The sequence below is a fragment of the Chiloscyllium punctatum genome, chromosome 2 (genome assembly GCF_047496795.1).
Source record: "Chiloscyllium punctatum isolate Juve2018m chromosome 2, sChiPun1.3, whole genome shotgun sequence".
Lineage (NCBI taxonomy): Eukaryota > Metazoa > Chordata > Chondrichthyes > Orectolobiformes > Hemiscylliidae > Chiloscyllium > Chiloscyllium punctatum.
Window position 1 is genome coordinate 124,049,722 of NC_092740.1, and position 26,731 is coordinate 124,076,452.

The window sequence follows — 26,731 nt, forward strand, 5'->3', positions numbered from 1 at the left end:
GGGGGCTGACCACTCGTTGGAACGCATCGAGTTCGCCTCGGCGTGTTCCTAACGAAGCCACTTGGCGGGTTTGGGACCTTGCCGAATGAACTTCTCATGTTGGGGGGGCATGATATTGCAAGGCCTTGTGACCCTCTGGTGGGACCACATTATGAGGGAGTGAAGACGCGGCCCCTTTAAGAGTAGCAGCAGGACTCCGCCCCCCGCGCTGCGTGATGTCAGTGAACGGCGTCTGCCGGCTCGAAAACGCCGATTTACCGCAAATCGTTAATTATTCTGCAAACACCGGGAATCTGCTGTGTAACTGCATTGATCCTGAGCCGTTGTGACAGCATTTTCTACTTTAAAATTGCCCGGCGGTGTGGAGGGTAGAGCGCCACTGAACCAAGCAAGGCCGTTGAACTAACGGTCAGGGATTGGCGCCAAAATTTAAACTGCTGGGAGGCTCCCGGAGCTTCCCGAGTTGGAGGGAGTTTGGGGATTTAGTTTAGTTTAATCAAATTTAATACGGTGAAGGAAAATGTACGTCAAGTCCATCATCATCGACGGCTTCAAGTCCTACGCGCAAAGGACAGAGATCAACGGCTTCGACCCGCTTTTTAATGCCATAACCGGCCTGAACGGCAGCGGCAAGTCCAACATCCTCGACTCCATCTGCTTCCTGCTCGGCATCAGTAACTTGTCCCAGGTCTGACCGAGACGTGGGGAAAGTGGGCAGGCTCAAGGACGGGGGATAATGAGGCGGAGGTTTGGGGGAGGAGGGGACGATCGGAGTGGGGGTGGCTGTAGAAGGAAAATAGAGGGGTGGATGGTTGGCTGGGCGAAAGGAGCGAGGGGTGGTGGTGTTTTGCTGTTGTGGAAGGGAAGCAAAGGGGACGAAGGAGTTGGGAGGTTTTTGTGGGGTGGGGATGGTGAAGCTAAGTCATAGAGTAACAGCACGGAAACAGACCCGTCCGTTCAACCCGTCTGCACCGTCCAGATATTCCACATTAATCTAGAATTAGTTACCAGTGTATGGCCCATATCCCTCTAAACACTTCCTATGCATATACCTATAATTGTGTCAGCATCCATCACTTCCTTTGGCAGCTTATTCCATGGATGCACCATCCTCTAGTTTTGGACTCCCCTGCCCCGGGGAAAAGATTTTGACTATTCATCCTATCCACGCCCCTCGTTATTTTACAAATCTCTATAAGGTCAGCTGTGGAATGATGTTTAAGAAAGACTCCACATTAAAGTTTTTTTTGCCAAAGTAAGTAACTTAACATTTTCCCACATGATCTGTGGTGTCCTTGTTCAGTCACTCCGCTTGTCTAAATCTTTGCATCCCCTTCACATTTACATTCCCATCTAGTTTGTGTCTCAGCACATTTCTGGGTCCCCACATCCAAATTATTGATGTAGATTCTGCAAACTGGGGCCCATGCACTAATCCTTGTAGTACTAGTCACTGCTTGCAATCAGAAAATGACCAGTTTGATTCTAATTTCTATCTGTCAATCTTTGCCAGCATATTCCCCCAAACCCGTGTGATGTAATTTTGACTCCTACCTTTCTTATTGGCACCTTTTTATTAAAAGTTTTCTGATGGTCCAAATACACCCCATCTATTCTGCTAATTACATTCTCCATAAACTCTTAATCTGTTTGTCAAAAAGATTTCTATTTCGTAAATCCATGTCAACTCAAAATCCTAATAGTATTTTCTAAGTATCCAATTATCTTTGAGATTCCAAAGTTCCTTTTACTATTGATGTTAGGCTACTGTTGAATTGGAAATCGATATAATATTTGAGAGATTTTGGGTTTTGAAACATTTTAATGCTGACTTTCATTGCAACCTTGTTTTGTTATCTGTTGTTAGGTGCGAGCCAGCAACCTTCAAGATTTGGTCTACAAAAATGGCCAAGCAGGGATTACAAAAGCCACTGTTTCAATTACATTTGATAACTCTGACAAAAAACAAAGTCCTCTGGGTTTTGAGACACACGATGAAATTACCGTCTCGAGACAGGTACTCTGTAACATTTTTATTGTATTTAATATTCCACTCTGTTAACATGCAAACTTCATCCATTCTCAGAAGCTAGATGAGATTAAACACAAAATTGTTGGTAAGTCTTTGTCCCTCCTTTCTCTCTCCCTGACTCTTCCCCCTTTATAGCTTTTGATCTGGAACCTAGTCCATTTTGTATTCTTGCCAGTGAAACAAGTACGGCACAAGTTAATGTCATACAGAAGGATACATGTTTGTTCTTCCTCAATTGTGGAATCGGAACAGATGCTTTAGCCCAAACATTGTTGAAATGCCGGGGAGGTTATTGTTTAAAGTTGTTATGACCAGGTGAGATGGTGAGAATTTTTTCAACCTCCTTGGTTAGTCGCAGTAAAGATTTATGTTTTTTTTTTAGCATGAGGCTATTATCTTTTTTTCCCTGTTAAAGCACAAGACTTTCTTGAGTGAAAGAGCAGTTCTTATTATCTGCTGATCCTGACAAAAATACTAAAGGCACAGTATCAAAGTTAAACACAGATGTAAAGTTAAAAATAGTGTCCCATTCAAAAGGAAGTTGAAAAGAACAAATAGTTTTAAAATACTTTGGGTATCCTTGATTGTTCAATTGTTGTCTTGGATATCAGCAGTCACAGTTACCCTTTGAGTTTTGTGTTCTACGTTTTCTTTTTAACCTATGTTGTCACTTAACACCTTTTCTTTGCATTAGACAAAGGGAGAATTTTCTCCAGCTGATTCCAATTGCACAGTCTTAGTTTCTTCTGTCTTCCAGAAGTTTGAAATACAATCTTGTTTGCTTCTGGGTTCATTGTCTCCAAGCTTGATAATCCCAGGAGATGTCGTCTTCTGGAACATGCAAATATTGGATGTTCTATAAAGATAGAAGATGAAGATATTTTCACCCTTCGCTCTTGGAAGACTGGCTTCCTTGCCTTTGGATAAAAATGTTCATCTCTGTTAGGGTGTCTGTGTCTTGATCAAGTTTCAATTTGAATTAGTGATTGCTGTACTATTTTAATTTCAGTCCATGTAAATTTCAGACATCTGATCATGGAATTCAAAAGGCATCATGACATTGATTTTTTTTGGAGACTGAGTGTGTTTGTTGTCAGGATGATCCACATTTTTGCCATGTCAAGGAACGTGGCGATAACTGGACAGTGCTCACTTTTGGTGGTACACCACTATCACTATTTTTGTAGGATAAAGTGATTCATGCTCATAATATGCTCATGGCATAATATGTTGCCTTCCTTTACAAATCTGTGAAGGTGATTGGGCACAGATTTGTATGATTTTATACTCCTTGGAGATCTAAAGCATGATTTTACATAAATTAACAATAAATAGTAAAATAAATAATGTGAAAAGTTGCAATTCTCAACTTGATATCTGCCTGCTCAAATAAGATTATAAGTATTACATGGGGTAACCTGGTTGGCTTTAGGAATTTATTATTTTGCTTTCTGTAATCAATGTGAATGACTCTGCTTACCAGGATTATTGAATTTCTACACTGGCTATTTCTGTATTTTATCTTTTAAGTTTATGTTGTGTTTTTGGAATCTTTGTCTTTTTACTTCCAGGCAATTAAAACTATTTATTTTTCAGGTGGTAATTGGTGGGCGAAACAAGTACCTAATTAATGGTGTGAATGCAAACAACACCAGAGTGCAAGATCTCTTCTGTTCAATTGGTCTGAATGTCAACAATCCACATTTCCTTATCATGCAGGTTTGTACATATGACAGAGGATTGTAAACCTATTCACTTTGTTCAACACCGTTGCACAGCAGCAGCTGTGTTCCGTCTTCAAAATCCACCACACCAATTCACAACACTCCTGCCATGGTACTTTTGAAACCTTCAGAAGAAAGGTTATTCCCGAAATGTTGACTCTCTTGCTCAGATGTTGTTAGACCTGCTTTGCCTTTTCCAGTGCCACACTTATCATCTCTGACTCTCTAGTATCTGCAGTCCTCACTATTTCCTACTTTTTGAAAACTTTACCACCTAGAAAGTCAATTGCAGTAGGTGCATGAGAAAACCATCACTTGCAAGGTCTGCTCCAAGCATCTCAGCATCCTGATTTGGAACTACTTTTCTGTTTGCGGTCACTGGGTCAAGATCCTGGAACGCTCTAACAGGTCTGTAAGTGTACTTATGCCATTTGGATAGCAGTGGCTCAAGAGGCAGCTCACCACCACTAACCTTGAGGGCAATTGGGGATTTTATAAACCTCTTTAAGTTCACCTCTCAGTCTCTGCTTCAGGGAAAATAACCTTAGCCTTCACCCTCTCATTATAGCTCAAATCCTCCAACACTGGCAACATCCTTGTGAATCTTTTCTGAACCCTTTCAAGTTTCACAACATCCTTGCCAATAGCAGGGAGAGCAGAATTGCATGCAGTATTCCAAAAGTGGGCCAACCGATGTCCTGCATAGCTGCAACATGACCTCCCAACTCCTATGCTGAATAGGACCAATGAAGGCATGTAAAAAATCTGCTTTCACTATCCTGTCTACCTGTGACTCCACATTCAAGGAACTATGAACCTACATTCCAAGTTTTATTTGTTCAGCAGCACTCCCAGGGAACTTACCATTGAGTGTACAAGTCCTCCCCTGATTTGTCTTTCCAAAGTGCAGCACCTCATATTTATCTAAATTATTCCCCATTTGCCGCTCATTGGCCGATCTGTTCTAGATCCTGTTGTACTCAGGTAACCTTCTTCGCTATCCAATTCATCCCCAGTTTTGCTGTCACCTGCAAACTTGCTAACCATTCCTCCTATGTTCACACCCAAATCATTTATATAAATAACAAAAAGCAGTGGACCCAGCGTCGATTCTTATGGCACACCACTGGTCACAGGCCTCCAGTCTGAAAAGCAACCCTCCATCACCACCCTCTGTTGTCTTCCTCTGAGCCAGTTCTGTATCCAGCTGGCTAGTTCTCCCTGTATCCCATGTGATCTAACTTTGCTAACCAGTCTACCATGAGGGACCTTGTCAAAAGCCTTACTAAAGTCCATATAGATCATGTCCACTTCTCTGCCCTTATCAATTCTCTTCCAGCAGCACCACCTCTTTTTCAAAATGTCGCTACTTGTTTTCCCACGTTCTCTATCTTCCATATTCTTCTCCACAGTAAATACTCATGCAAAATACTCACGAAGGGGGACACCAGTTCGACTGGGATAATACATCCATCCTGGGATAAGCTAAACAAAGACATGCATGGGAATTCCTAGAGGCCTGGCATTCAAACTGGAACTCCATTAACGCGCATATAGATTTGGACTCCGTTTACCAACCTCTCAGAACTGGAAAGTGATATCACCCAGCACGACAAACTAAGACACATTAGTAGCAATCGGGACAGAACACCAATGCTTCACTAGATTATGTTACCTAGCATGGTGACAAAACGTCTGAGAACAAATCTATTAGTTCCGCAAGCAAATTTACAACCGGACCTACAAATCTTCTCCAAAATCTGTCATTTAGTATCGTCCCCATCTCCTGCAATTCCACATGTAGGCAGCCGAACTGATCTTTAAGGAGCCCTATTCTTTCCCTAGTTTCCCTTTTGTCTTTAGTTTCCCTTTGGATTCTCCTTAACCCTATTTGCCAAAACTATCTCATGACCCCTTTTTGCCTCCTACTGCCTTTGTACTCCTCAAGGGATTCACTCGATCTATGCTATCTATACCTGACATATGGTTCCTTCTTTTTCGTGACCAAAACATCAATTTCTCTTCCACCTTCACCCTAACAGCAATATACTGTCTCTGGACTCTTGTTATCTCAAATTTTGAAGGCTTCCCATTTTCTAGTTGTCCCTTTACCTGCAAACACCTGCCCCAATCAACTTTTGAAAGTTCTTGCCTAATACTGACAAAATTTAGAACAATTTAGAACTTTTAGATCCCATTTCATCACTATTTTAAAACTAATAGAATTATGGTCACTGGTTCTTCAAAAATATCATTTTTTTCTTCCTTTTAGGGCCGCATCACTAAAGTTCTGAATATGAAGCCTCCAGAGGTAACTATTCTAGTTTACATTTAAACCTGATACTGTGAATCATTGAAAACTCATGTACTGCTTGTTTTGACCTAAGTTGAATTATGCAATTGTATATTCAAATTCTGTTAAGTTGTTCCTGAGAGCTACTCTCTGCTCCTTGTATTTCATAGTTGAAAAAGAGCTGAAGGCTATTTGGAGGAGTAGTCTGTCAGCTGTGAATCTCCATTCTAAGGACCATGAAAGAGTGTTGAGGGACATGGTTGTAAATAGAAGAGATCTGCACCTGAATATGACTGAAGTGAAGGAGCAAGTACTAAGCATTTAGACTTTTAAGAGGACATCTGTTTAAACAACAATTGAATGAAAAGTTCAGTTTGCTCATTCAACAGAATAGAAGTGGTTGCAAGTTTGTGAGAATGGCATATCTTTGTAAATGCAGAAGAGAATAGCAATTTCTCACCTTGGACAAGTTTCAATGCATGAAGAGATGTGTTGGTTTTACATTGCATGCCAAGGATGCGTGAATCGGAGTTTTGTAGAAAGAGGCTTTCATGGAAAACATTTATAGGTTGGATACATTATCAGACAACTGGTATAAACACCACAACTCCCCAGACTTACAAACTGTTGAAGACCTGATATATGCATTGGGTTCGGAACGGTTTTTAAAAAAAAAATATAGTGCACAGCTTTAAGTATTTGAAATAGACTGTTAACAAGACAATGCAGTACCTAATTCTTCATGCTTTCTCCTTAGATCCTATCTTTGATTGAGGAAGCTGCAGGGACCAGAATGTATGAGTGTAAAAAGTTAGCGGCTGAGAAAACAATTGAGAAAAAGGAGGCCAAGTTGAAAGAAATTCATACGGTAAATTGGTTTGATGTCACTGGAAAAATTTTCCTGCTTTGTCATTACTTTTCTTTTCCACTGGTGTTGCTGGTAAATTATTTTGATTTGCAAAGTGTATTATTGAAGGACAGTGAGAAGTTACTGAGCTTGACTTACAATTATAGAGTCATAGAGTTGTACAGCATGGAAACAGACCCTTTGTTACTATTCTCCATGCCAAATAGATATCCTAAGTTAATCTAGTCCCATTGTCAGCATTTGGACCCTATTTGTCTAAAACCCTTCCTATTCATGTACCTATCCAGATGTCTTTTAAATGTTGTAATTGTTTCAATCTCCACCACTTTATCTGGCAGTTCATTTCATACATACACCACCCTCTGCATGAAAATAGTTGCCCCTTACGTCCCTTTTAAATCTTTCCCCACTTTCCTTAAGCCTATGCTGACTGATTTTTGGACTCCCCTACTCTGGGAAACAACCATGGCGATTCACTGATCCATGCCCTTTATGATTCTATAAGCATCTATAAGGTCGTCTGTCAGCTTTGATGTTCCAGGAAAGGTAGTCCTGGCCTATTCAGCTTCTCCTTATAGCTAAAACCGTGGCAACATCCTAGTAAATCTTTTCTGCATCCTTTCAAGTTTAACATCTTTCCAGTAAGAGGGAGACGGAAACTGAATGCAGTATTTCAAAAGTGGCCTATACAGTACAGCCGCAACATGACATCCCAACTCATTTACTCCATGCACTGACCAAAGAAGGCAAATGTACCAAACACCTTCTTCACCACCTTGTCTTCCTGTGACTCCACCTTCAAGGAACTATGAACCTGCACCCCAAGTGGTAAAAAGACTTCATTAAAATTGAATGTGTGAATCCTAATCTGTTTCTGAGCCATAATTGTTAGAAATTATGCTTTGATTCTCAGCCTGTGCCTTCAGCTGAGACCAAATGGGTGACTACAATTGTCTCAAGCATCTCTGAATTACAAAGGCAAAGTATTCGATGGTAAAGTCTCAAGTGTGAGGGAGTGTTGCGTGTGTATGTGATGTGCATGATGAAGTATTAAACTTGTACACACTCCTATTGTAAAATAGATGACTGGTTATTCTTCTCTGGGGCCCTGTGTTGGATGAAACATTGACAGTTATATGGTCATATTTAGCCTAGCAAGGATCACTGCCTTCATAAGAGGGCCCAGGAGAATATTGAGATTTAAAAAGTTCTAGTTCAGTTTTAAACAGGGTTGGGAGAAGACACTGTGAGTTGTCTACAATCGGACAAGCAGGCAGAAAACTAGCCACCAGGATACATGAACACCAACTAGCCACCAAAAGATGTAACCCACTATCACTAGTATCCTGACATACAAGTGAAGGAGAACACTGCTTTGACTGGGACAACAGATCCATTGTAGGACAAGCTAAACCGAGAAATGCACGGGATTTCCTAGAGGCGTGGCATTCTAGCCGGAATTCCATCAATAAACATCGATTTGGACCCCATCTACCATCCTCTGAGGGAAAAAAAAAATCGCAAATGATGTCAGCCACCTTAAGAAACCAAGACCCATAAATAGAAAGTAGGACATAACACCAACGCTTCACCGGAGGCTCGCTGATGATGTAGCATGGTATGGTGATGAAACATCTGAAAACAAACCTTCCAGCTCAGCGAGAAACTTACAACCTGATTAACGATGAATACTAAGCAAGCACATGCAAGAAAATGCAATCTGGATTAGGGTATGCAAAACAGTAACTGTGTTTCTTCATAAATGGCTCCATGTAAGAAAAGAGCAATAAATTCTTTTGGTTATTATCATTGCCTTACATGGCATTAATTCAGTTTGTGAACTGTTAAAAGAACAAAGAAAGGCTCTGTGCCCTTTTCCTAGTTTTGTTGCTACAAGACATGTGAGGCATCACAGGCTTCTTCAGGAGCCTTTTAAAATATCAATCCAGAGAATAGCAAAAATATTTCAAGCGGACTTGAATCTCTAGAATCCAAATAATCTACCACTTCCAACATGCTAAAAGCCAATGTAGAACTAATTTTTATATAGTAGCACAACCCACTGAATATGAGAAAAGTTTGACTTAAAAAAAGAAACTCAAGGGACAGGTATTGAAGTTACAAAAACAACGACAACTCAGTGTCTTCTCCCAACCCTGTTTAAAACTGAACTAGAACTTTTTAAAATCTCAATATCCTCCTGGGCCCTCTTATGAAGGCAGTGATCCTTGCTAGGCTAAATATGACCATATAACTGTCAATGTTTCATCCAACACAGGGCCCCAGAGAAGAATAACCAGTCATCTATTTTACAATAGGAGTGTGTACAAGTTTAATACTTCATCATGCACATCACATACACACGCAACACTCCCTCACACTTGAGACTTTACCATCGAATACTTTGCCTTTGTAATTCAGAGATGCTTGAGACAATTGTAGTCACCCATTTGGTCTCAGCTGAAGGCACAGGCTGAGAATCAAAGCATAATTTCTAATAATTATGGCTCAGAAACAGATTAGGATTCACACATTCAATTTTAATGAAGCCTTTTTACCACTTGGGGTGCAGGTTCATAGTTCCTTGAAGGTGGAGTCACAGGAAGACAAGGTGGTGAAGAAGGTGTTTGGTACATTTATAGTTCTTGCATGATGTTTTCTAAAAGACATTCGTTTTGCTGGCTGTTTGTGCAGGTCCTTTAGGTTCATTAGCCGCTCTTTAAGTATGTTGGTAGGTTAGTGGACTACCATGATGCCAAAGGGTCTGAGTAGAAAATATGTTGCTGGAAAAGCGCAGCAGGTCAGGCAGCACCCAAGGAACAGGAGAATCGACGTTTCGGGCATAAGCCCTTCTTCAGGAATCAGGCTTATGCCCGAAATGTCGATTCTCCTGTTCCTTGGATGCTGCCTGACCTGCTGCGCTTTTCCAGCAACACATTTTCAGCTCTGATCTCCAGCATCTGCAGTCCTCACTTTCTCCTCAAAGGGTCTGAGTAGTCTGGTAGTCATTTCAGAGATGGCTTTGATGTAAGGTAATGTGGCTAGAGTTTCTGGGTGCGTTAGGTCTACCTGTCTGGGTTTGTTGTTGAGAAATCGGCAGACTGTGTTTATTTGGTACCCGTTCTTCCGGAATATACTGTTTGTATTTCCTGCTTGCAACAGTGTGGTGTGGCTCATTGTAATAATGTCCTGATGCAGCTCTGTTTTGGGGGTGTTGGAATGATTGCTTCTGTAGTTCAGTATTTGGTCCGGATGTGGTGTTTCACTGTTGATATTGGTCTGAAGTTCTCCGTTAACTGTTCTACTGTGACATCTAGGGATGGGAGTCTGGTGTTGTTCTCTCCTCTTTAGTGAATTATATGTCAGGTAAGGATATTATTGATGGTGTTGTAGGTTGCCTCTAATTTGGTCCGTTTTGTGATGAGAAAGGTGTCATACATGTAGCGGACAGTTGGGAGGGCTACTTGAGTCTCTGTATTACTACTTCTGTTAAGAACCCTGATTATGGTGCTCCCATGAGTGTTCTGTTGATTTGTTTGTAGGTCTTGTTATTGAATGTAAAGTTGGTGATGAGGCACAAGTCTATTAAGATTGAGGTTGTTGGGTTTGCTGATGTTGCTGCTATATGGTGCTTGTGTCCTTTGTTCCTCTAGTAGTGCAGTCAGTGTTTCTTTGGTCAGGTTGATGTTAATTTATGTGAACAGTGCTGTTATGTCAAAGGAGACCATCATTTTGTCCTCTTCTATCTTGGTATCTTTGGTGTTCAGAAATTCTTGGGTGGAGTGAATGGAGTGGCATGAGTCTTTATTAGGCATTTCAGTTTTCTGTGGAGTTCCTTGGCTAGTCTGTATGTTGCTCTTCCAGGTAGTGAGACTATGGGTCTGAGAGGGTCACTTGGTTTGTGTACTTTAGGTAGTCCATAGAAGCAGGGTGTGTTGGATCCATCCAGTTTCATTACTTAGAAGTCTGTCTTGTTTATTTGTCCTGATTTTCTGAAGCCTTTTCAATGTGGATTCTACATGTTTTTCTAGTTGTGGGGTTGGGTCTCTTGCCACCTGTTGGTAAGTGCCGGTATCCATTTTTCCAATGTACTCTGTTCTGTTTAGAATGATCGTGCGTACTTTGCCTGCAGGTAGGATTACACTGTTTTTGTCTTTTGAGTTTTTCTAGGGTTTTCCTATCCTGTCTGTTTAGTGTGTTCCCTTCCTTTTTCCTGTTTAGTGTTGGTGCAACTGTCTGTCAGATAGTCTGTTCAGTTTCTTCTGTGAGTCCATTGTCCTTCAGTGTTGATTCTAATGTTGTTAGATTAGATTAGGTTCCCTACAGTGTGGAAACAGGCTCTTCGGCCCAACAAGTCCACACTGACCCTCTGAAGAGCAACCCAACCAGACCCATTCCTCTACACCTAACGTTATGGGCAATTTAGCATGGCCAATTCACCTGTTATGAAGTCTTTTTTTTTGTTTGCGTCTGTGTGGTTGTAGTTTAATCTTCTTTCTAAGACGGTTTTTCCATATCTGTTAGTGGGCAGTCTGATAAGTGTTTTTATCCAAGCCTCTGTTGTTTTTTTGTGAGCATGTCCAATTTTTCCTGAAGAGTTAGTTTTGTTCATTTTCTGTGTTTGCAGCGATTTAATGCTTATGGCTCATTCTAATGTGTCTGTCCATTCATGGTATGTTGAGTTAGTATGTAAAGTCTTTTGGCACATATTCTGAAAGAACAGGTACCCAATAAATACAGGATTAGTGGTGCTGGAAGAGCACAGCAGTTCAGGCAGCATCCAACGAGCAGCGAAATCAACGTTTCGGGCAAAAGCCCTTCATCAGGAATAAAGGCAGTGAGCCTGAAGGGTGGAGAGATAAGCTAGAGGAGGGTGGGGGTGGGGAGAGAGTAGCATAGAGTACAATGGGTGAGTGGGGGAGGAGATGAAGGTGATAGGTCAAGGAGGAGAGGGTGGAGTGGATAGGTGGAAAAGAAGATAGGCAGGTCGGACAAGTCAAGGAGACAGTAACTGAGCTGGAAGTTTGAAACTAGGATGAGGTGGGGGAAGGGGAAATGAGGAAGCTGTTGAAGTCCACATTGATGCCCTGGGGTTGAAGTGTTCCGAGGTGGAAGATGAGGCGTTCTTCCTCCAGGCGTCTGGTGGTGAGGGAGCGGCGGTGAAGGAGGGCCAGGACCTCCATGTCCTCGGCAGAGTGGGAGGGGGAGTTAAAATGTTGGGCCACGGGGCGGTTTGGTTGATTGGTGCAGGTGTCTGGGAGATGTTCCCTAAAGCGCTCTGCTAGGAGGCGCCCAGTCTCCCCAATGTAGAGGAGACCACATCGGGAGCAACGGATACAATAAATGATATTGGTGGATGTGCAGGTGAAACTTTGATGGATGTGGAAGGCTCCTTTAGGGCCTTGGATAGAGGTGAGGGAGGAGGTGTGGGCATAGGTTTTACAGTTCCTGCGGTGGCAGGGGAAAGTGCCAGAATGGGAGGGTGGGTCGTAGGGGGGTGTGGACCTGACCAGGTAGTCACGGAGGGAACGGTCTTTACGGAAGGCGGAAAGGGGTGGGGAGGGAAATATATCCCTAGTGGTGGGGTCTGTTTGGAGGTGGCAGAAATGTCGGTGGATGATTTGGTTGATGCGAAGGTTTGTAGGGTGGAAGGTGAGCACCAGGGGCGTTCTGTCCTTGTTACGGTTGGAGGGGTGGGGTCTGAGGGCGGAGGTACGGGATGTAGACGAGATGCGTTGGAGGGCATCTTTAACCACGTGGGAAGGGAAATTGCGGTCTCTAAAGAAGGAGGCCATCTGGTGTGTCCTATGGTGGAACTGGTCCTCCTGGGAGCAGATACGGCGGAGGCGGAGAAATTGGGAATACGGGATGGCATTGATGGCACCCGAGATAGGGTGGGAAGAGGTGTAATCCAGGTAGCTATGGGAGTCAGTGGGTTTGTAAAAAATGTCAGTGTCAAATCGGTCGTCACTAATGGAGATGGAGAGGTCCAGGAAGGGGAGCGAGGTGTCCGAGATAGTCCAGGTAAATTTAAGGTCAGGGTGGAATGTGTTGGTGAAGTTGATGAATTGCTCAACCTCCTCGCGGGAGCACGAGGTGGCGCCAATGCAGTCATCAATGTAGCGGAGGAAGAGGTGGGGAGTGGTGCCGGTGTAATTACGGAAGATCAACTGTTCTACATAGCCAACAAAGAGACAGGCATAGCTGGGGCCCATACGTGTGCCCATGGCTACGCCTTTGGTCTGGAGGAAGTGGGAGGATTCAAAGGAGAAATTGTTAAGGGTGAGGACCAGTTCGACCAAACGAATGAGTCAGTGGAAGGGTACTGTTGGGGACGTCTGGAGAGGAAAAAACGGAGGGCTTGGAGGCCCTGGTCATGGCGAATGGAGGTGTAGAGGGATTGGATATCCATGGTGAAGATAAGGCGTTGGGGGCCAGGGAAACGGAAGTCTTGGAGGAGGTGGAGGGCGTGGGTGGTGTCTCGAACGTATGTGGGGAGTTCCTGGACTAGGGGGGATAGGACAGTATCAAGGTAGGTAGAGATGCTTTTGCCCGAAACGTTGATTTCGCTGCTCGTTGGATGCTGCCTGAACTGCTGTGCTCTTCCGGCACCACTAATCCAGTATTTGATTTTCAGCATCTGCAGTCATTGTTTTTACCCAATAAATACAGTCTGCCAATTCCTCAACAACAAACCCAAACAGGAAGACACAATGCATCCAAAAACTCTAGACATATTACCTTACATCAAAGACATCTCTGAAATAACTTCCAGACTACTCCGACCCCTTGTCATCATGGTAGTCCACGAACCTACCAACACACTTAAACAGCGGCTAATGAACCGAAAGGACTTGTACAAATAACCAGCAAAACTAATGTCATTTACAAAGTACCATGCAAGGACTATAACAAATACTACACCGGACAAACAGGCAGAAAACTAGCCACCAAAAGACGTGACCTACTATCACTTGTATTTTTACATACAGACATGGAAGGACACCACCTTGACTGGGCCAACAAATCTATCGTAGGACAAGCTAAACAGAGACACACGGGAATTTGTAGAGGCCTGGCATTCTAGCCCAAATTCCATCAATAAACACATCGATTTGCATCCCATCTACCATCCTCTGAGAAAAAGAGAATCAGAAATGATGTTGCCCACCTTAAGAAACCAAGGCCCGTAAATAGAAAGTGGGACATAACACCAGCTGCTCATTGATGATGATACCTAGTATGGTGATGAAATGTCTGAAAACAAACCTTTCAGCTGAGCAAACAAACTTACAACCTGAGCTACAAATCTCAAATCGCATTCATCATTAATGTTGCACAATTTCAATATTATTGGAATTGTACTAATCATTGTTTAGTGGGCTTTATGGTTAGATCACAATGTTACTTTAATTTGGTGACTGCCAATAGGAGAGCTTCCAGCAGTTCTTCAATTTAGTTTTTGAATTCAATGCTGCTCTATTTGTACATACACACCGTTACCCTGAATTCTTCTCAGCTTGAACTTTATCGCTCAGCTCCCCATCTCTTCCAAAATTGCCTTTTACCATCCAGTCCAATTACATTTTTCTCAAATGGTGCACTCAAAAAGAAACACACATCACTTGATATGTTTTAGATTAGATTAGATTCCCCACCATGTAGATACAGGCCCTTCGACCCAACAACTCCACACCGACCCTCTGAAGAGTAACCCACCCAGACCCATTTCCCTCTGACTAATGCACCCAACACTATGGGCAATTTAGTATGGCCAATCTACCTGACCTGCACATCTTTGGACTGTGGGAGGAAACTGGAGCACCCAGAGGAAACCCACGCAGACACTGGGCTAATGTGCAAACTCCACACAGACAGTCGCCTGAGGCTGGAATCGAGCCCAGGTCCCTGGCGCTGTGAGGCTGCAATGCTAATCACTGAGCCACCATGCTGCTTTAAAGAAAGCCAACAGCTCAAAACAACTGATCTTTCATTGTTCATTAAGAGTGTTGGAGTTTTGTTAAAATGCACATAATGAATTAGTTTTCTGCAATGAAATATGCTTGTGTTGGTACATTATCTTCAGTTGTGTAAATAATTTAAACATTTTTGATCTTGGATAATACAAGTAAATTTGAAAGAAAACCTTTACCAAATTTCCAGTAAAAGACAAAAGGTAAAGTGAGTACATTTAACAACAGTGTCTGTACAATGCTGTTCCATTTATTTTTGAGCTGTTCAGTATTTAGTGATTAGTGTGAATGTTAACAACTCTAGAATTTTGTTTGTATTGCTTAGAGCTATAAACTGCATGGAATATTAAATTATTTCTGTATTGTCTTTGAAGTGCTATGCTTAAACTAAATATTTTTAAGTTTTCCTTATTTACTCTTACCACAGCTCAATTTTATGTACTTTAAATCATGAACAAAGTAAAAGTACTTTAATCTTCTAATTTTATTTCTCCTGGACTTTCTTGTATATTAGATCCTTGAAGAGGAAATTACTCCAACACTTCAGAAACTGAAGGAGGTATGTACTTAATGGTTGCTGTAATGCCAAGGGAGGAAATTAGGTATAATTTGGAAATCCTAAATAGCATTTCAGAACAGTAACCCTCCACCCTGAATTCCTGAATTTCCTTCCTATTTCCTTCAATACTCAGAAATGAAAGATCATCTTTAATTCGATATTTTTCCCTTTAGAAGACCATCCTGCATCATTTCCTACAAAACTGTTCACTGAGGGAACCTATCGTTGACTACAGCTGTGCAGATTGCAATTGAAATGAAAATCTTAGCCCCAAACATAAATACTACTTTTCAACCACAGATCTACATAGTCTTTCTTTATTAGGCTTAAAATTTTTTAAAAACTTTTTTTTGTATTTGCTATTACATGTTTTTTTTTACTCTTCTGCGTTGTAATTTCCCTTAATTCACCGAATGTGTAGTTAAGCAGTACAAGGTACAGTATGGCATAATGGCTCAGTGGTTAGCACTGCTGCCTCCCAGCACCAGGGACCAGTGTTCGATTCCAGCCTTAGATGGCTGTTTGTTTGTGTGGAGTTTGCACATTCTCCCCGTGTCTGCATGGGTTTCCTCAGAGTGCGTCAGTTTCTTCCCACGTTCCAATGATGTGCAGGTTTGGTGCATTAGTGATGCTAAATTGCCTATTGTGTCCAGGATGTGCAGGCTAGGTGGATTAACCATGGGAAATGCAGGGGTTAGGCCTGGGTGGGATTCCCTTTGAAGGTTCCTGTGGACTCGATGGGCCAAATGGCCTGCTTCCATACTATAAGGATTCTAAGGTACAGTGATTTCCCAGTTGAACTCCGGTGCTAAATTACTTTAATTTTACTGTGATGGTGAAAAGAATGCTACAGTTAGGAATTGGTACACCTGGTTATAAAGTGAAGAATTAGTTAGTGCTGTTGCTGGTGATGGCTGTTTAACACGTTGTCTTGACCATGAGAAAGTTACTGGGTTGAGTGCTGCTGTGACTAGCATGCTGGCACTAAGGCTTTCTTGAAAATATTTATTTGCAGAACAAAGTACTGGAAGCCAGCCACTGTCAATACAACTGTCCTCAAAGTATGAGAGAAGATTATAATAAAAGTGAAGTACTGCAGATGCTGGAAATCCAAAATAAAGTGCTGAAGAAATTTCATTCACAGATCTGGCAAAATCTGTGAAGAGAAGATTGAGGCAGGGAGAAAGTTCTGATGAGATTGTCTAATTTGATGAGTTCTTTTCAGACAGTTACTAGTATCTGACTGGCTTTAAATGCTGGAATTGAATTTTTTTTAAATCTAAAGCTTCTCTGTAAAACATAAGCTTTGCTACCTTTTTTTAATGTAGCAAAATTTTTCAAAGTTTTTCACAAGTATAATTGTGGTTAAAGGTTTGTGAAAAAGTTGTGTGTTAAAGAAGTAGACAATGAGGAGCAAGAGCTCAAATGTTCAGGAAGAATTCCAAAGTGTGAAGCATGGGACTGTATGGTCAGCACTGGTTCAGCAATAAAAATGTAGATGCTCAAAATGCTAAAATTGGAGGAATTGATGAACTTGGAAGATTAGGGCTAGAAGAGGGAGATACAGCGAGGAGCAAGGCTCAGGTGGATTTGAAAGCTGAGGTGAAATGTTAAAATTGGGAGTGTAAGTACAGGACCGGGAGCACAAGGGTTGATGGGATTTTAGAACAGAGATGAGCTGCAGAGTTGCATCTGTAAATGTAATATTTTAAAATCTTTAAAGGTGTGGTAAAGCTTGCCAGTTGGGTTTTCTGTAGGTCACTGGATTAAGTCATTTGAATTGATATTTTAATTCAAAAATTTGCCATTCTTAATACATTACAAATGTACATTAAAAATTAATCTGTTCATTTTCATTTTATTGGTAGGAAAGATCCTCATATTTGGAATTCCAGAAAATAACACGTGAGATTGAGCATCTTACCCGTCTGTACGTTGCATACCAATTTGTTTGTGCAGAGGAGACCAAGTTGCGCTCTGCTGAAGATCTAAAGTCTATGCAAGACAGTATCACTAAACTTCAAGAAACAAATTCTGATTGTGAAAAGAAAGTGAAGGAGATCAACAAAGAAGTGGCTGAGTTGGAAAAAATCCGAGATGAGGTACATACTAGTTGCAACCACTTGAATGTTCATTCTGATTTGATGTTGCTGTTAAGTATTTATTCCAGTGATAAATAGTACATGCATTTTTGCTTGTTCACCTGACTAGTTCAGTTTGAAAATTATATGCCACAATTATAAAGGTTCTTGATGACTGTGTATGACCTGATATAAAAACTCAGCTTTTATGTTTTTGGTTTACTGACTGAAACAGAAGTATTAAATACAGACATGTTCTGCTATGTTCCAGTCACAAGGAACATGTATCCTCCATGTGTTCCCCATCTCCTATCTAGATTACAGTTATTTTCTCCAAATTATTTCCTTTTATTTTCCTTGACTAATTTTGAAGCTTTATTTTGAATGATGTCTCTGCTCTTTGCTTTTTTTACTTGAAAGAAACATTGAAATTGGGATTTGTCTTGTAGCAAGTTGGTGGAGTGCTTCAGTCCCTGGAACAGGCAGTTGCTCATGCTCATCGTATGGATGCCAAAGTGCAAAGTACATATGATTCTAAGAAAGACAACCTCAAAGCGGAAGAAAAGAAATGGAAAGCTCTCATTAAAAGTATGGAGGAGGTAAGGCACTTGTCAAAATAAACTTGGTGGTTAGTGGATTAGAATGTTTGAAATTACTTTGATTTTATGTAAATATCTGGTTTTACCCCTTTATTTTGCTTATTGCTACCTTTGTCTCTCCAGGATGGTAATGCTGTTGCAGCTAAGGAAAAAGAATTGAAAAAGATATCTGATGAACTGAATGCTCTACAGGAAACTAGTCAGGAAGATAACAAGACTCTAGAAGCTGCTCAGCAGCACTTCAATGCAGTTTCTGCTGGTCTCTCCAGCAATGATGATGGTGAGGCAGCCACACTTGCTGGTCAGATGATGGCTTGCAAAAATGATATAAGCAGGGCAGAAACAGAAGCCAAGCAGGTTTGTAAACCATACTATACTTCGTGATTGCTTTTAACTTGAAGAGTTTTCATTAATTCAGCAGTAGATAATTAGTGGATCATGTAAATATGGAGCTTGAAGTACAGTTGTTGAGAACTTGTTTCTTCAGAGTTTTGCTCTGCTTCTCAGCACAAGTTATTATGTCACAGTGAAGCTACTGAAGTCACAAGATAAAAACTCAGATATTCCGGTCCAAGTTTGCTAAAAATTGCATGGTAGTACTTTTTAAGTCACTAGAATGATTTCTTAAAATGTGTAGTGATTCCATTGAAGGATGTGGTGGCAGTGAACGCAATGAAATATGGTATTTGAAATTGAAATATAAATTAAAATAGAATGCTCAGCTAATATTAATGTTTTTTTTCTATTGAAAATTCTCTTTTTTTAAACCTCTTCAGTACTTTGACTTTCCCTACATTGGTAATTTCCTCTGAGTTAAAACCACAAAATGCTGGAGAAACCCAGCAGGTCTGACAGCATCTGTGGAGAGAGTGAGAAAGAGCTAATGTTTTCAGTCTGATATGAAATTGAAATTGGTTTTTATGCTGTTGACAGGGGATGAGTGGAACAGATGGTGAGAATGCCCAGAGCATAAGACAGTTCTAATGGTTGTAAAGGAGAAATTAAGATTATAAATTTTGTGTAAATGGTAGGTGTGAAATGGAGAAATCGTGTTCTGCTGAAAACAAATTCAACAGGTTGCAAACAAGACACAGCCAAGTGTGTGGATTTCTAGTGAAAATTGAGGACGTAGGTTATGCTTTGAAGTTGTTGGTGAATTTTAGAGGACTTAAAGTACCTCAGTGAAAATGCATAGTTGTGCTTCCAGGTTGCATTGAGCTTTGTTGGAATGCTTTGCAGGCCCAAGACAGATATTTTAGTACAGGAGCAAGATGGTTTACTCTAATGGCAAGGTCACTCATGTGGGTAGAGTGGGACCCTGTTTAATCTTTTAGAATGTGGAGTCTATTTGGGCAGAAAAGAAGGACAACGGGAATTCTTCCTTCTGGAAGGAGAGGAAGAGGTTAGGCCAAAAATGGCAAAAGATGGTCATCTGAATGTGTAGACTGGTGAGATAGAAGGCAAAGATGAGGAAATCTTATTGCTGTTCTGGAATGGTGGAGAATTTCAGGGCTAAACTGTGGGAAATGGATCAGACGTGACTGAGTTCCTTGTCGACGATAGTGGCAGTTCTTGACTGACAAAAAAAAAGAGGTGTCAGAGGCACCCCTGTGAAAGATGTCATTATCAGACAGATATCAGGAAGTAGGGTGTGAGGAACTGTAGGAGAAAGTGAGGATTGCAGATGCTGGAGCTTAGAGTCAAGAGTGTGGCGCTGGAAAAGCACAGCAGGTCAGGCACCATCTGAGGAGCAGGTGAATTGACGTTTCGGGCAAAAGCCCTTCATCAGGAAGTGTAGTCAAAGCAACACTGGGAATTGATGGGCTTGCAATGGATATTGATGGACAGCCCATAACCAGAAGTGAAACCAAAGGAATGGAAGGGAAGAGGTTAAAGTGACAGAAGAATGGAAACTGGAAGCAAAACTGAGTAATTTTTCCAATTCCAGATAAATATCTGAGGTAGTTATATTCATTCAGTTTTGTTTTGTGCATCATCCCCCACCCCCTCCCAGTTCTGGTTTCTCCACCACTGGCAGCTGTGCCTTCAGCTGCCATGTCCTTAAATTCTGTAAACCACAGCCTGTCTTTCTTTTTCCTCCTTTTTTTTGAAAGATGCTCCTTAAAGCTTATCTCTTGATACAACTCTAATATCTGTTAATGTGGCTCAAGTCACATAAAACTTGTGATTTGCTTTGGGATCTTTTACTATGGTAGTTGGTGCTATAAAAATACAAGTTTTTGTTCTTATAATACAGAGGAACTTCCATTATCTGGCATTTGATTATCCGAATTTCAGATTGTCCAGCAAGATCGCCTGGTCCTGATGCTTGGCTAAACTGTGTTGTCCGGCATTCGATTAACCAAACAAAATACTCCCCGCCCATGTCCTTTGGATAATCAAGGTTCCTCTGTCAATTATGTCAAATAAAAGTTAACTAAATATAGAATGAAAAGATGCGTTGAAAACATAGTCCAAATAAAAATTTGATAATCCTCACAAAGGACTACGATTGTTTGCTGTTACATCAGTATTTTAGTATTCTTTTGGTATCATGGGCGGCATGGTGGCACAGTGGCTAGCACTGCTGCCTCACAGCACCAGAAACTCGAGTTCAATTCCCGCCTCAGGCAACTGTCTGTGTGGAGTTTGCACATTCTCCCTGTGTCTGCGTGGGTTTCCTCCGGGTGCTCCAGTTTCCTCCCACAATCCAAAAATGTGCAGGTTAGGTAAATTGGCCAGGCAAAATTGCCTGTAGCATTAGGTGAAGGGGTAAATGTAGAGGAATCGATTTGGGTGGGTTGCGCTTTGGTGGGTCGGTGTGGACTTGTTGGGCTGAAGGGCCTGCTTCTACACTGTAAGTAATGAGATGTGAAACAAACATAACTGGAAAGAGTTTCTTGGAGTTGCTGGCTACATAAGGGTTCAGCTTTAAAAAATAATTTTGAGCAGGCTGCAGAAGAACTTGAACAAGTTAGGAGAGTGGGCAAAAATGCAGCAGAAGGAATACAATGTGGGAAAGTATGAGGTTTTAGATTAGATTAGATTACTTAGTGTGGAAACAGGCCCTTCAGCTCAACAAGTCCACACCGACCTGCTGAAGCATATACCACCCAGACCCATACTCCTACATTTACCCCTTCACCTAACACTACGGGCAATTTAGCATGGCCAATTCACCTAACCTGCACTTTTTTTTTGGATTGTGGAGGGAAACCGCAGCACCCAGAGGAAACCTACGCAGACACTGGGAGAATGTGCAAACTCCACACAGAGTTGCCTGAGGTGGGAATTGAACCCAGGTCTCTGGCGCTGTGAGGCAGCAGTGCTAACCACTGTGCCACCGTGCCGCCCACAAGACCATAGATTGTGCACTTTGTTAGGAAGAATAGAGGTAATGACTATTTTTTTAACTGGGGAAAGGCTTCGGAAATCTGAGCAAAAAGGGACTTAGGAGTCCTAATTTCTTATATTAATGTGCAGGTTCAGATGGCAGTTAGGAAGGCAGTTGCAGTGTTAACATTCATTTCAAGACGGCTAGCATACAAGAGCAGACATATACAGCCTCCAGTAGTACAACGCCCTGGTCAGACCTCATTTGGAATGCTGTGAGCAGCTTTACTCCCTGTATCTAAGGAAAGATGTGTTGGTGTTGGAGGGGGTACAGAGGAGGTTCAAAACACTGATGCTGGGGGTGAAAGACTTGTCCTATGAGAAACAGTTGAGGATTCTGGGTCTGTACTTGATAGAAGGATGAGCGGGGGAAAATCTCGGAAACATATGGAACTCTGAAACGCTTGGATCAAGTGGTGTGAAAAAGATATTTCCACTAATAGGGAGAGAGTAGGACCTGGGTGCAGACCCTCAGAGTAAAGGTGGCATTAATAATGAGATGAGAAATTTGTTCAGCCAGAGGGTTGTGAATCTGTGGAGCTCATGGCTTTAGAAGACTGGAGGTCAAGTCATTCAATGTATTTAAGGCAGCAATAGATACATTCTTGATTGGTATGGGGATCAAGGGATATAGGGAAAAGGCAGGAGAATGGGGTTGAGAAATGTATCAGCCATGTTTAAATGGTGGAGCAGACTTGGTGTGCCGAAATGGCCTAATTCTACCTGTATATCTATGGTCTTGTGGACAACATCAGAAATGTTGTCTGTTTTTGTTTTTTTTCATCCTAAATTACTTAGCCTGACACAAGTGCAAAACAGAGGTTATTATTTGATGTAAATCTATACATAGAACCATTTTAGAATTATTGACAAGTTAAGTTGACTTTGTTGTACCATAAATTTGTAAATGTTACCAATTCAATTTTAATGAAAAAGAATCTAAAATTAAATTTTCGGGTATTTTGCTCTTGTACTGTAGGCTCAGATGAAATTGAAATATGCCCAGCAAGAATTGAAGGCCAAACAATCAGAAATGAAAAAGATGGACAGTAGTTACAAGAAAAACCAGGATGATTTTGAAGCTGTTAAAAAGAGCAGAGAGAAGCTAGAAACAGAAATGCGGAAACTGAATTATGAAGGTTCGCAAACCTTTTGAAAGTAATAGTACAGTATCACCTTTGACTAATCATGTTTCAGATGAATAATGCTTGTAATAATTTCTCATTTTTATTATTTAATCTTTTATGAGTGATCATGTTGGCAGTGTTAAAATGTATACTGGTATCTCCCCCCACCTCCAGCTATCTGAAAATAACGCGTTCCTATGAAACCATTGGTAGTCAAAATGGCGCAAAGCGAAGAAGCATTAATTTATATGGGAACATTTTTGCTTTTTTTGTAAAAGTGAAAATCCTTTCTGGATTCTTTCAGTTAGCGAAAACCGGTACCAATGTAAGTCGTTCATAAAAGCAAACTTTTGAAAAGTGGGCAATGCCTGTATTCCATTGGATTGCAGTTTGTTTGAGTCACAGGTAGCCTCCAACTGATTTTTGTTATTTATAATAAATATGAAATGAGTTGTGTGATGAGTAATCAGTGATTTTTGCATAGTGATCGATGACGGGAGGAGGATGAAGCAGAGAAGGGATTGGAGAAGGTAGCAGTTGTCAAACAGGTTTGAGCTTTTTGTAGTTTTTATGAATTTAAGTGGGGTTTGCAGTATAGATGAGCAAACTAGCCATGGCGCTGTGGTATAGGAACCAATTCAAGTGGAGGATTAAATAACAGCATAGTGATGGTAGTGGACAGTATAGTAAAAAGATAGACATAATTCTCTGCAGCTGTGAGCATGAGTCCAGAAGATTCTATTACCTGCCTAGTGCTCGGGTTGGAGAGGAATTTGAATTGGGAGAAGGAGGATCTAGTGGCTGAGGTCCGTATAAGAATCAATGACATGGGTGGGATTATCAAACAGGCTCTCCTATAGATGAATGAAAAATGTTATCTGTTATTAAAGTGGTTATGGCAGGGCACTTAGATCAGCTGAACATAACCAGGCAGAGTTAACATGATTTGTGATAAGGAAGTCCTGTTTGACCAATCCATCAAGAGTTCTTTTGAGGTGGTAACTCCTGCTGCAGATAAAATGAACTATTGAGTGTGCCACCTCAAACGTTATTGAGTAAAATAAAGGGTTGTGGTGTAAGGGTAGTATATTGGCATGAATATTAGATTGAACTGGATCTTTTTCATGCAGACAAGATTAGATTAGTTTACTTACAGTGTGGAAACAGGCCCATCGGCCCAACACGTCCACACCGACCCGCCGAAGCGCAACCCACCCAGACCCATTCCCCCACACCTACCCCTTCACCTAACACTACGGGCAATTTAGCATGGCCAATTCACCTAACCTGCACATTTTTTGGATTGTGGGAGGAAACCGAAGCACCCGGAGGAAACTCACGCAGACATGGGGAGAATGTGCAAACTCCACAAAGTCAGTCACCTGAGGCAGGAATTGAACCCAGCTCTCTGGCGCTGTGAGGCAACAGTGCTAACCACTGTGCCACTGTGCTGCCCACGGTGGCACAGTGGTTAGCACTGTGCCATGCAATATTGCATGCAGTATTGCAGATGTGACATGCAGTATTGCCCCCACCCCCCCCACCCCAAACAAAAACAGGGATCAGTGCTTGGCGCTTAATTATTTACACTTTGTTTGAATGACTTATATTTAGCAAATTTGCTGTAGACACAAAAGAAAGAAAGTAAGTTGTGAAGAGGACATAAGGAAATTATGGAAAGATGAGGTGAGTGAGCAAAGATGTAACAAATGGAGTGTACTGGGGTGAAATTGTTCATTTTAGCAGCAAGAATAAAAAAGAACCACATTATCTAAATGTTGAGAGGTTGCAGAGCTCTGAAATGCGTGGGGATCTGGATTTTTTTTCATGATTGAATCACAAAACATTAGTATGCAGTATGGCATGTAATTAGGAAAGCTATCATTTATCACGGAAAATTGAATACAAAGTAGGGAGGGTATACTTGAGTTGCACAGGGCAGTAGTGATAGGGCACCTGGAGTACTGTGATAGTATTGGTTACATTATTTAAGGGAAGATGTAATCACATTGAATACAGCAAGAGAAGGTTTTTCAGGTTAATATCTGGAATGAGTGGATTGTCTTAAAAAAACACAGGCTAGACTGGCAAGCTAGGCAGTGTTTAGAAAAGAGATCATTTGAATGAAACTAACTCCAAGGGGTCTTGACAGGGTAGATGCAGAAAAGATGTTTCCGGTTGAGGAGGAGTCTGGTTCTAGGGGTCACTGTTTTAAAAACCAGGGATTGCACATTTAAAACAGATTGGGCGAACATCATCTGAGCAATATGAGACTTTACTTCCATCACGTTTTAGGAAGAGATTCTAGAGTCCTTAAATATTTTGTATATCAGTTTTACATAGCTTCTTGCAAAGCAAGGGGTGAAAGATATCAGAGGTAAGCAAGAATATAGATTTGAGGTTTGATTGAGGTCAGCAATGATGTGGTCAAAAGGTGGATCGGACTCCTAATTAATATGTTGAATGTAAGGCATCGGACAAGTGCCAAATCCAAGGTTACTATAAAAATAAAATGTCATTGTTACCTCCTGTACATTTTAGCATTGATACAGAATGTTTACTTAATAGGAAGTGGCACAAATGTGTTGCTTTCAGCTTGGCAAGAAAGAACAAGTGTACTCTTACATGATCTATATCAATGACTTAGATAAAGGGATTGAATGGAAGTTGCTAAATTTGCTGAAAGGTGTAAAAATAGATGGGCTAGGAAAGCAAATTGTGAAGGGATATAGATTTTTGCTCACTAATTAAATAGTTTTCACAGATGAAGTATAAAATGGGGAAAGCAGCGTGTTATTTAAATGGAAAGATTGTCGAAGTCAATGGGACAAAGGAATCTGGGTGTCCTGGTAGATAAATCACAAAAGGTTAACATACAAGTATAACAAATGATTAAGAAGGCAAATTGAATGTTGTTGTTCCAAATAATTTAAAACAAATGGAATATAAAAAGACATGTTGTGGTACAGTTGTACGGAGAAACAACAAGATACAGTTTTGGTCTCCTAAAAAAGGATGTAATTATATTAGAAGCAGTTCAGGTAAGTTTCTCTTGTCTGATGCCTGAGATAAGGGATTTATTTTCTGTGGAAAGGTTGGACCTGTATCCATTGGAGTTCAGGAGATTACAAGGTGGCCTTAGATTACTAGGGGTCACATGTTCAAGGTAAGAGGGGAAAAGTTAAAGTTTACGCAAAGGGTGGTGAGTGCCTGGAGCGTGTTGCCAGTGGAGGTGGTAAAGGCGGGCATGAGAGTATCATTCTAGATGTATCTAGACAGATACATGAATGGACAGGGAGCAGAGGGATACAGATCCTTAGAAAATAGGCGATGGGTTTAGAGAGAGGATCTGGATTGGCTCAGGTATGGAGGGTTAAATTTTCTTTGGTCTTATCAAGCTTGGTGGATCCTGAGGTGACATGTCCGGGTGGACGCTGAAGGGATCTTTCTTCTTTTGGGATAAACTAAAATAGGGGACAGTTTATAAATAAGTAGTTTTCTGGAGTTGTTTTCAGAAAGATAGAGGCACAATCATCTGGCTGTTTTGAAGACTTGTAGGTCGACTCCTTTATTAGTCAAAAATCTAAGGGTATTGGTGATAAGTAGGAAACTGAAATTGCGTTCTCAATCACATCAGCCATGATCGAATATTGGAGCAGGCTTGAGGGACCAAATGACTTAATCAAACTCCTAATCTGAATGTTTGTACAATGTGTGAACAGAAAAACTAGAGTTTTAATATTTACCGTTACTATGTGTTTTAACATTATTTCCTCCTAAAGATGGCAAAGAGGAGAAACTTTTGGACCAGCGCCAAGGACTGTCACGGATGATTAACAAACTGAGAGAGTCTTATGAAGTTTTGATGGCAAAATTCCCTAGTTTGAATTTTGAGTACAAGTAAGTTTGTGCCATGTGTCAACCTAAATGTGCATATGAATAAAACAGTTTTTTCTGCAGCCATAATTTTTAAAAACCTTAAGTATTGTGGGTAACTGCAGAACAAGCAAGTGCAGATTGTTAACTTTAACATTTATAATTGCATAACTATAGCTTGTCAAAACATTGTGATAGTATATATT

At 41.1% G+C, this 26,731-nt stretch overlaps 1 protein-coding gene across 1 annotated transcript in view; it reads left to right on the forward strand.

The window, feature by feature from the left end:
- Positions 1–200: 200 nt before the first annotated feature.
- smc2 (structural maintenance of chromosomes 2) overlaps positions 201–26,731 on the forward strand; it is a 54,833-nt gene continuing 28,302 nt past the window's right edge. The window contains exons 1-11 of the mRNA XM_072588106.1: positions 201–688; positions 1,868–2,017; positions 3,629–3,751; positions 6,029–6,067; positions 6,807–6,917; positions 15,405–15,449; positions 17,318–17,551; positions 17,980–18,129; positions 18,253–18,486; positions 22,502–22,661; positions 26,432–26,549. Coding sequence (XP_072444207.1) covers positions 521–688; positions 1,868–2,017; positions 3,629–3,751; positions 6,029–6,067; positions 6,807–6,917; positions 15,405–15,449; positions 17,318–17,551; positions 17,980–18,129; positions 18,253–18,486; positions 22,502–22,661; positions 26,432–26,549 — 1,532 coding nt within the window. The 5' untranslated portion in view covers positions 201–520. The remainder of the gene's footprint in view (positions 689–1,867; positions 2,018–3,628; positions 3,752–6,028; positions 6,068–6,806; positions 6,918–15,404; positions 15,450–17,317; positions 17,552–17,979; positions 18,130–18,252; positions 18,487–22,501; positions 22,662–26,431; positions 26,550–26,731) is intronic.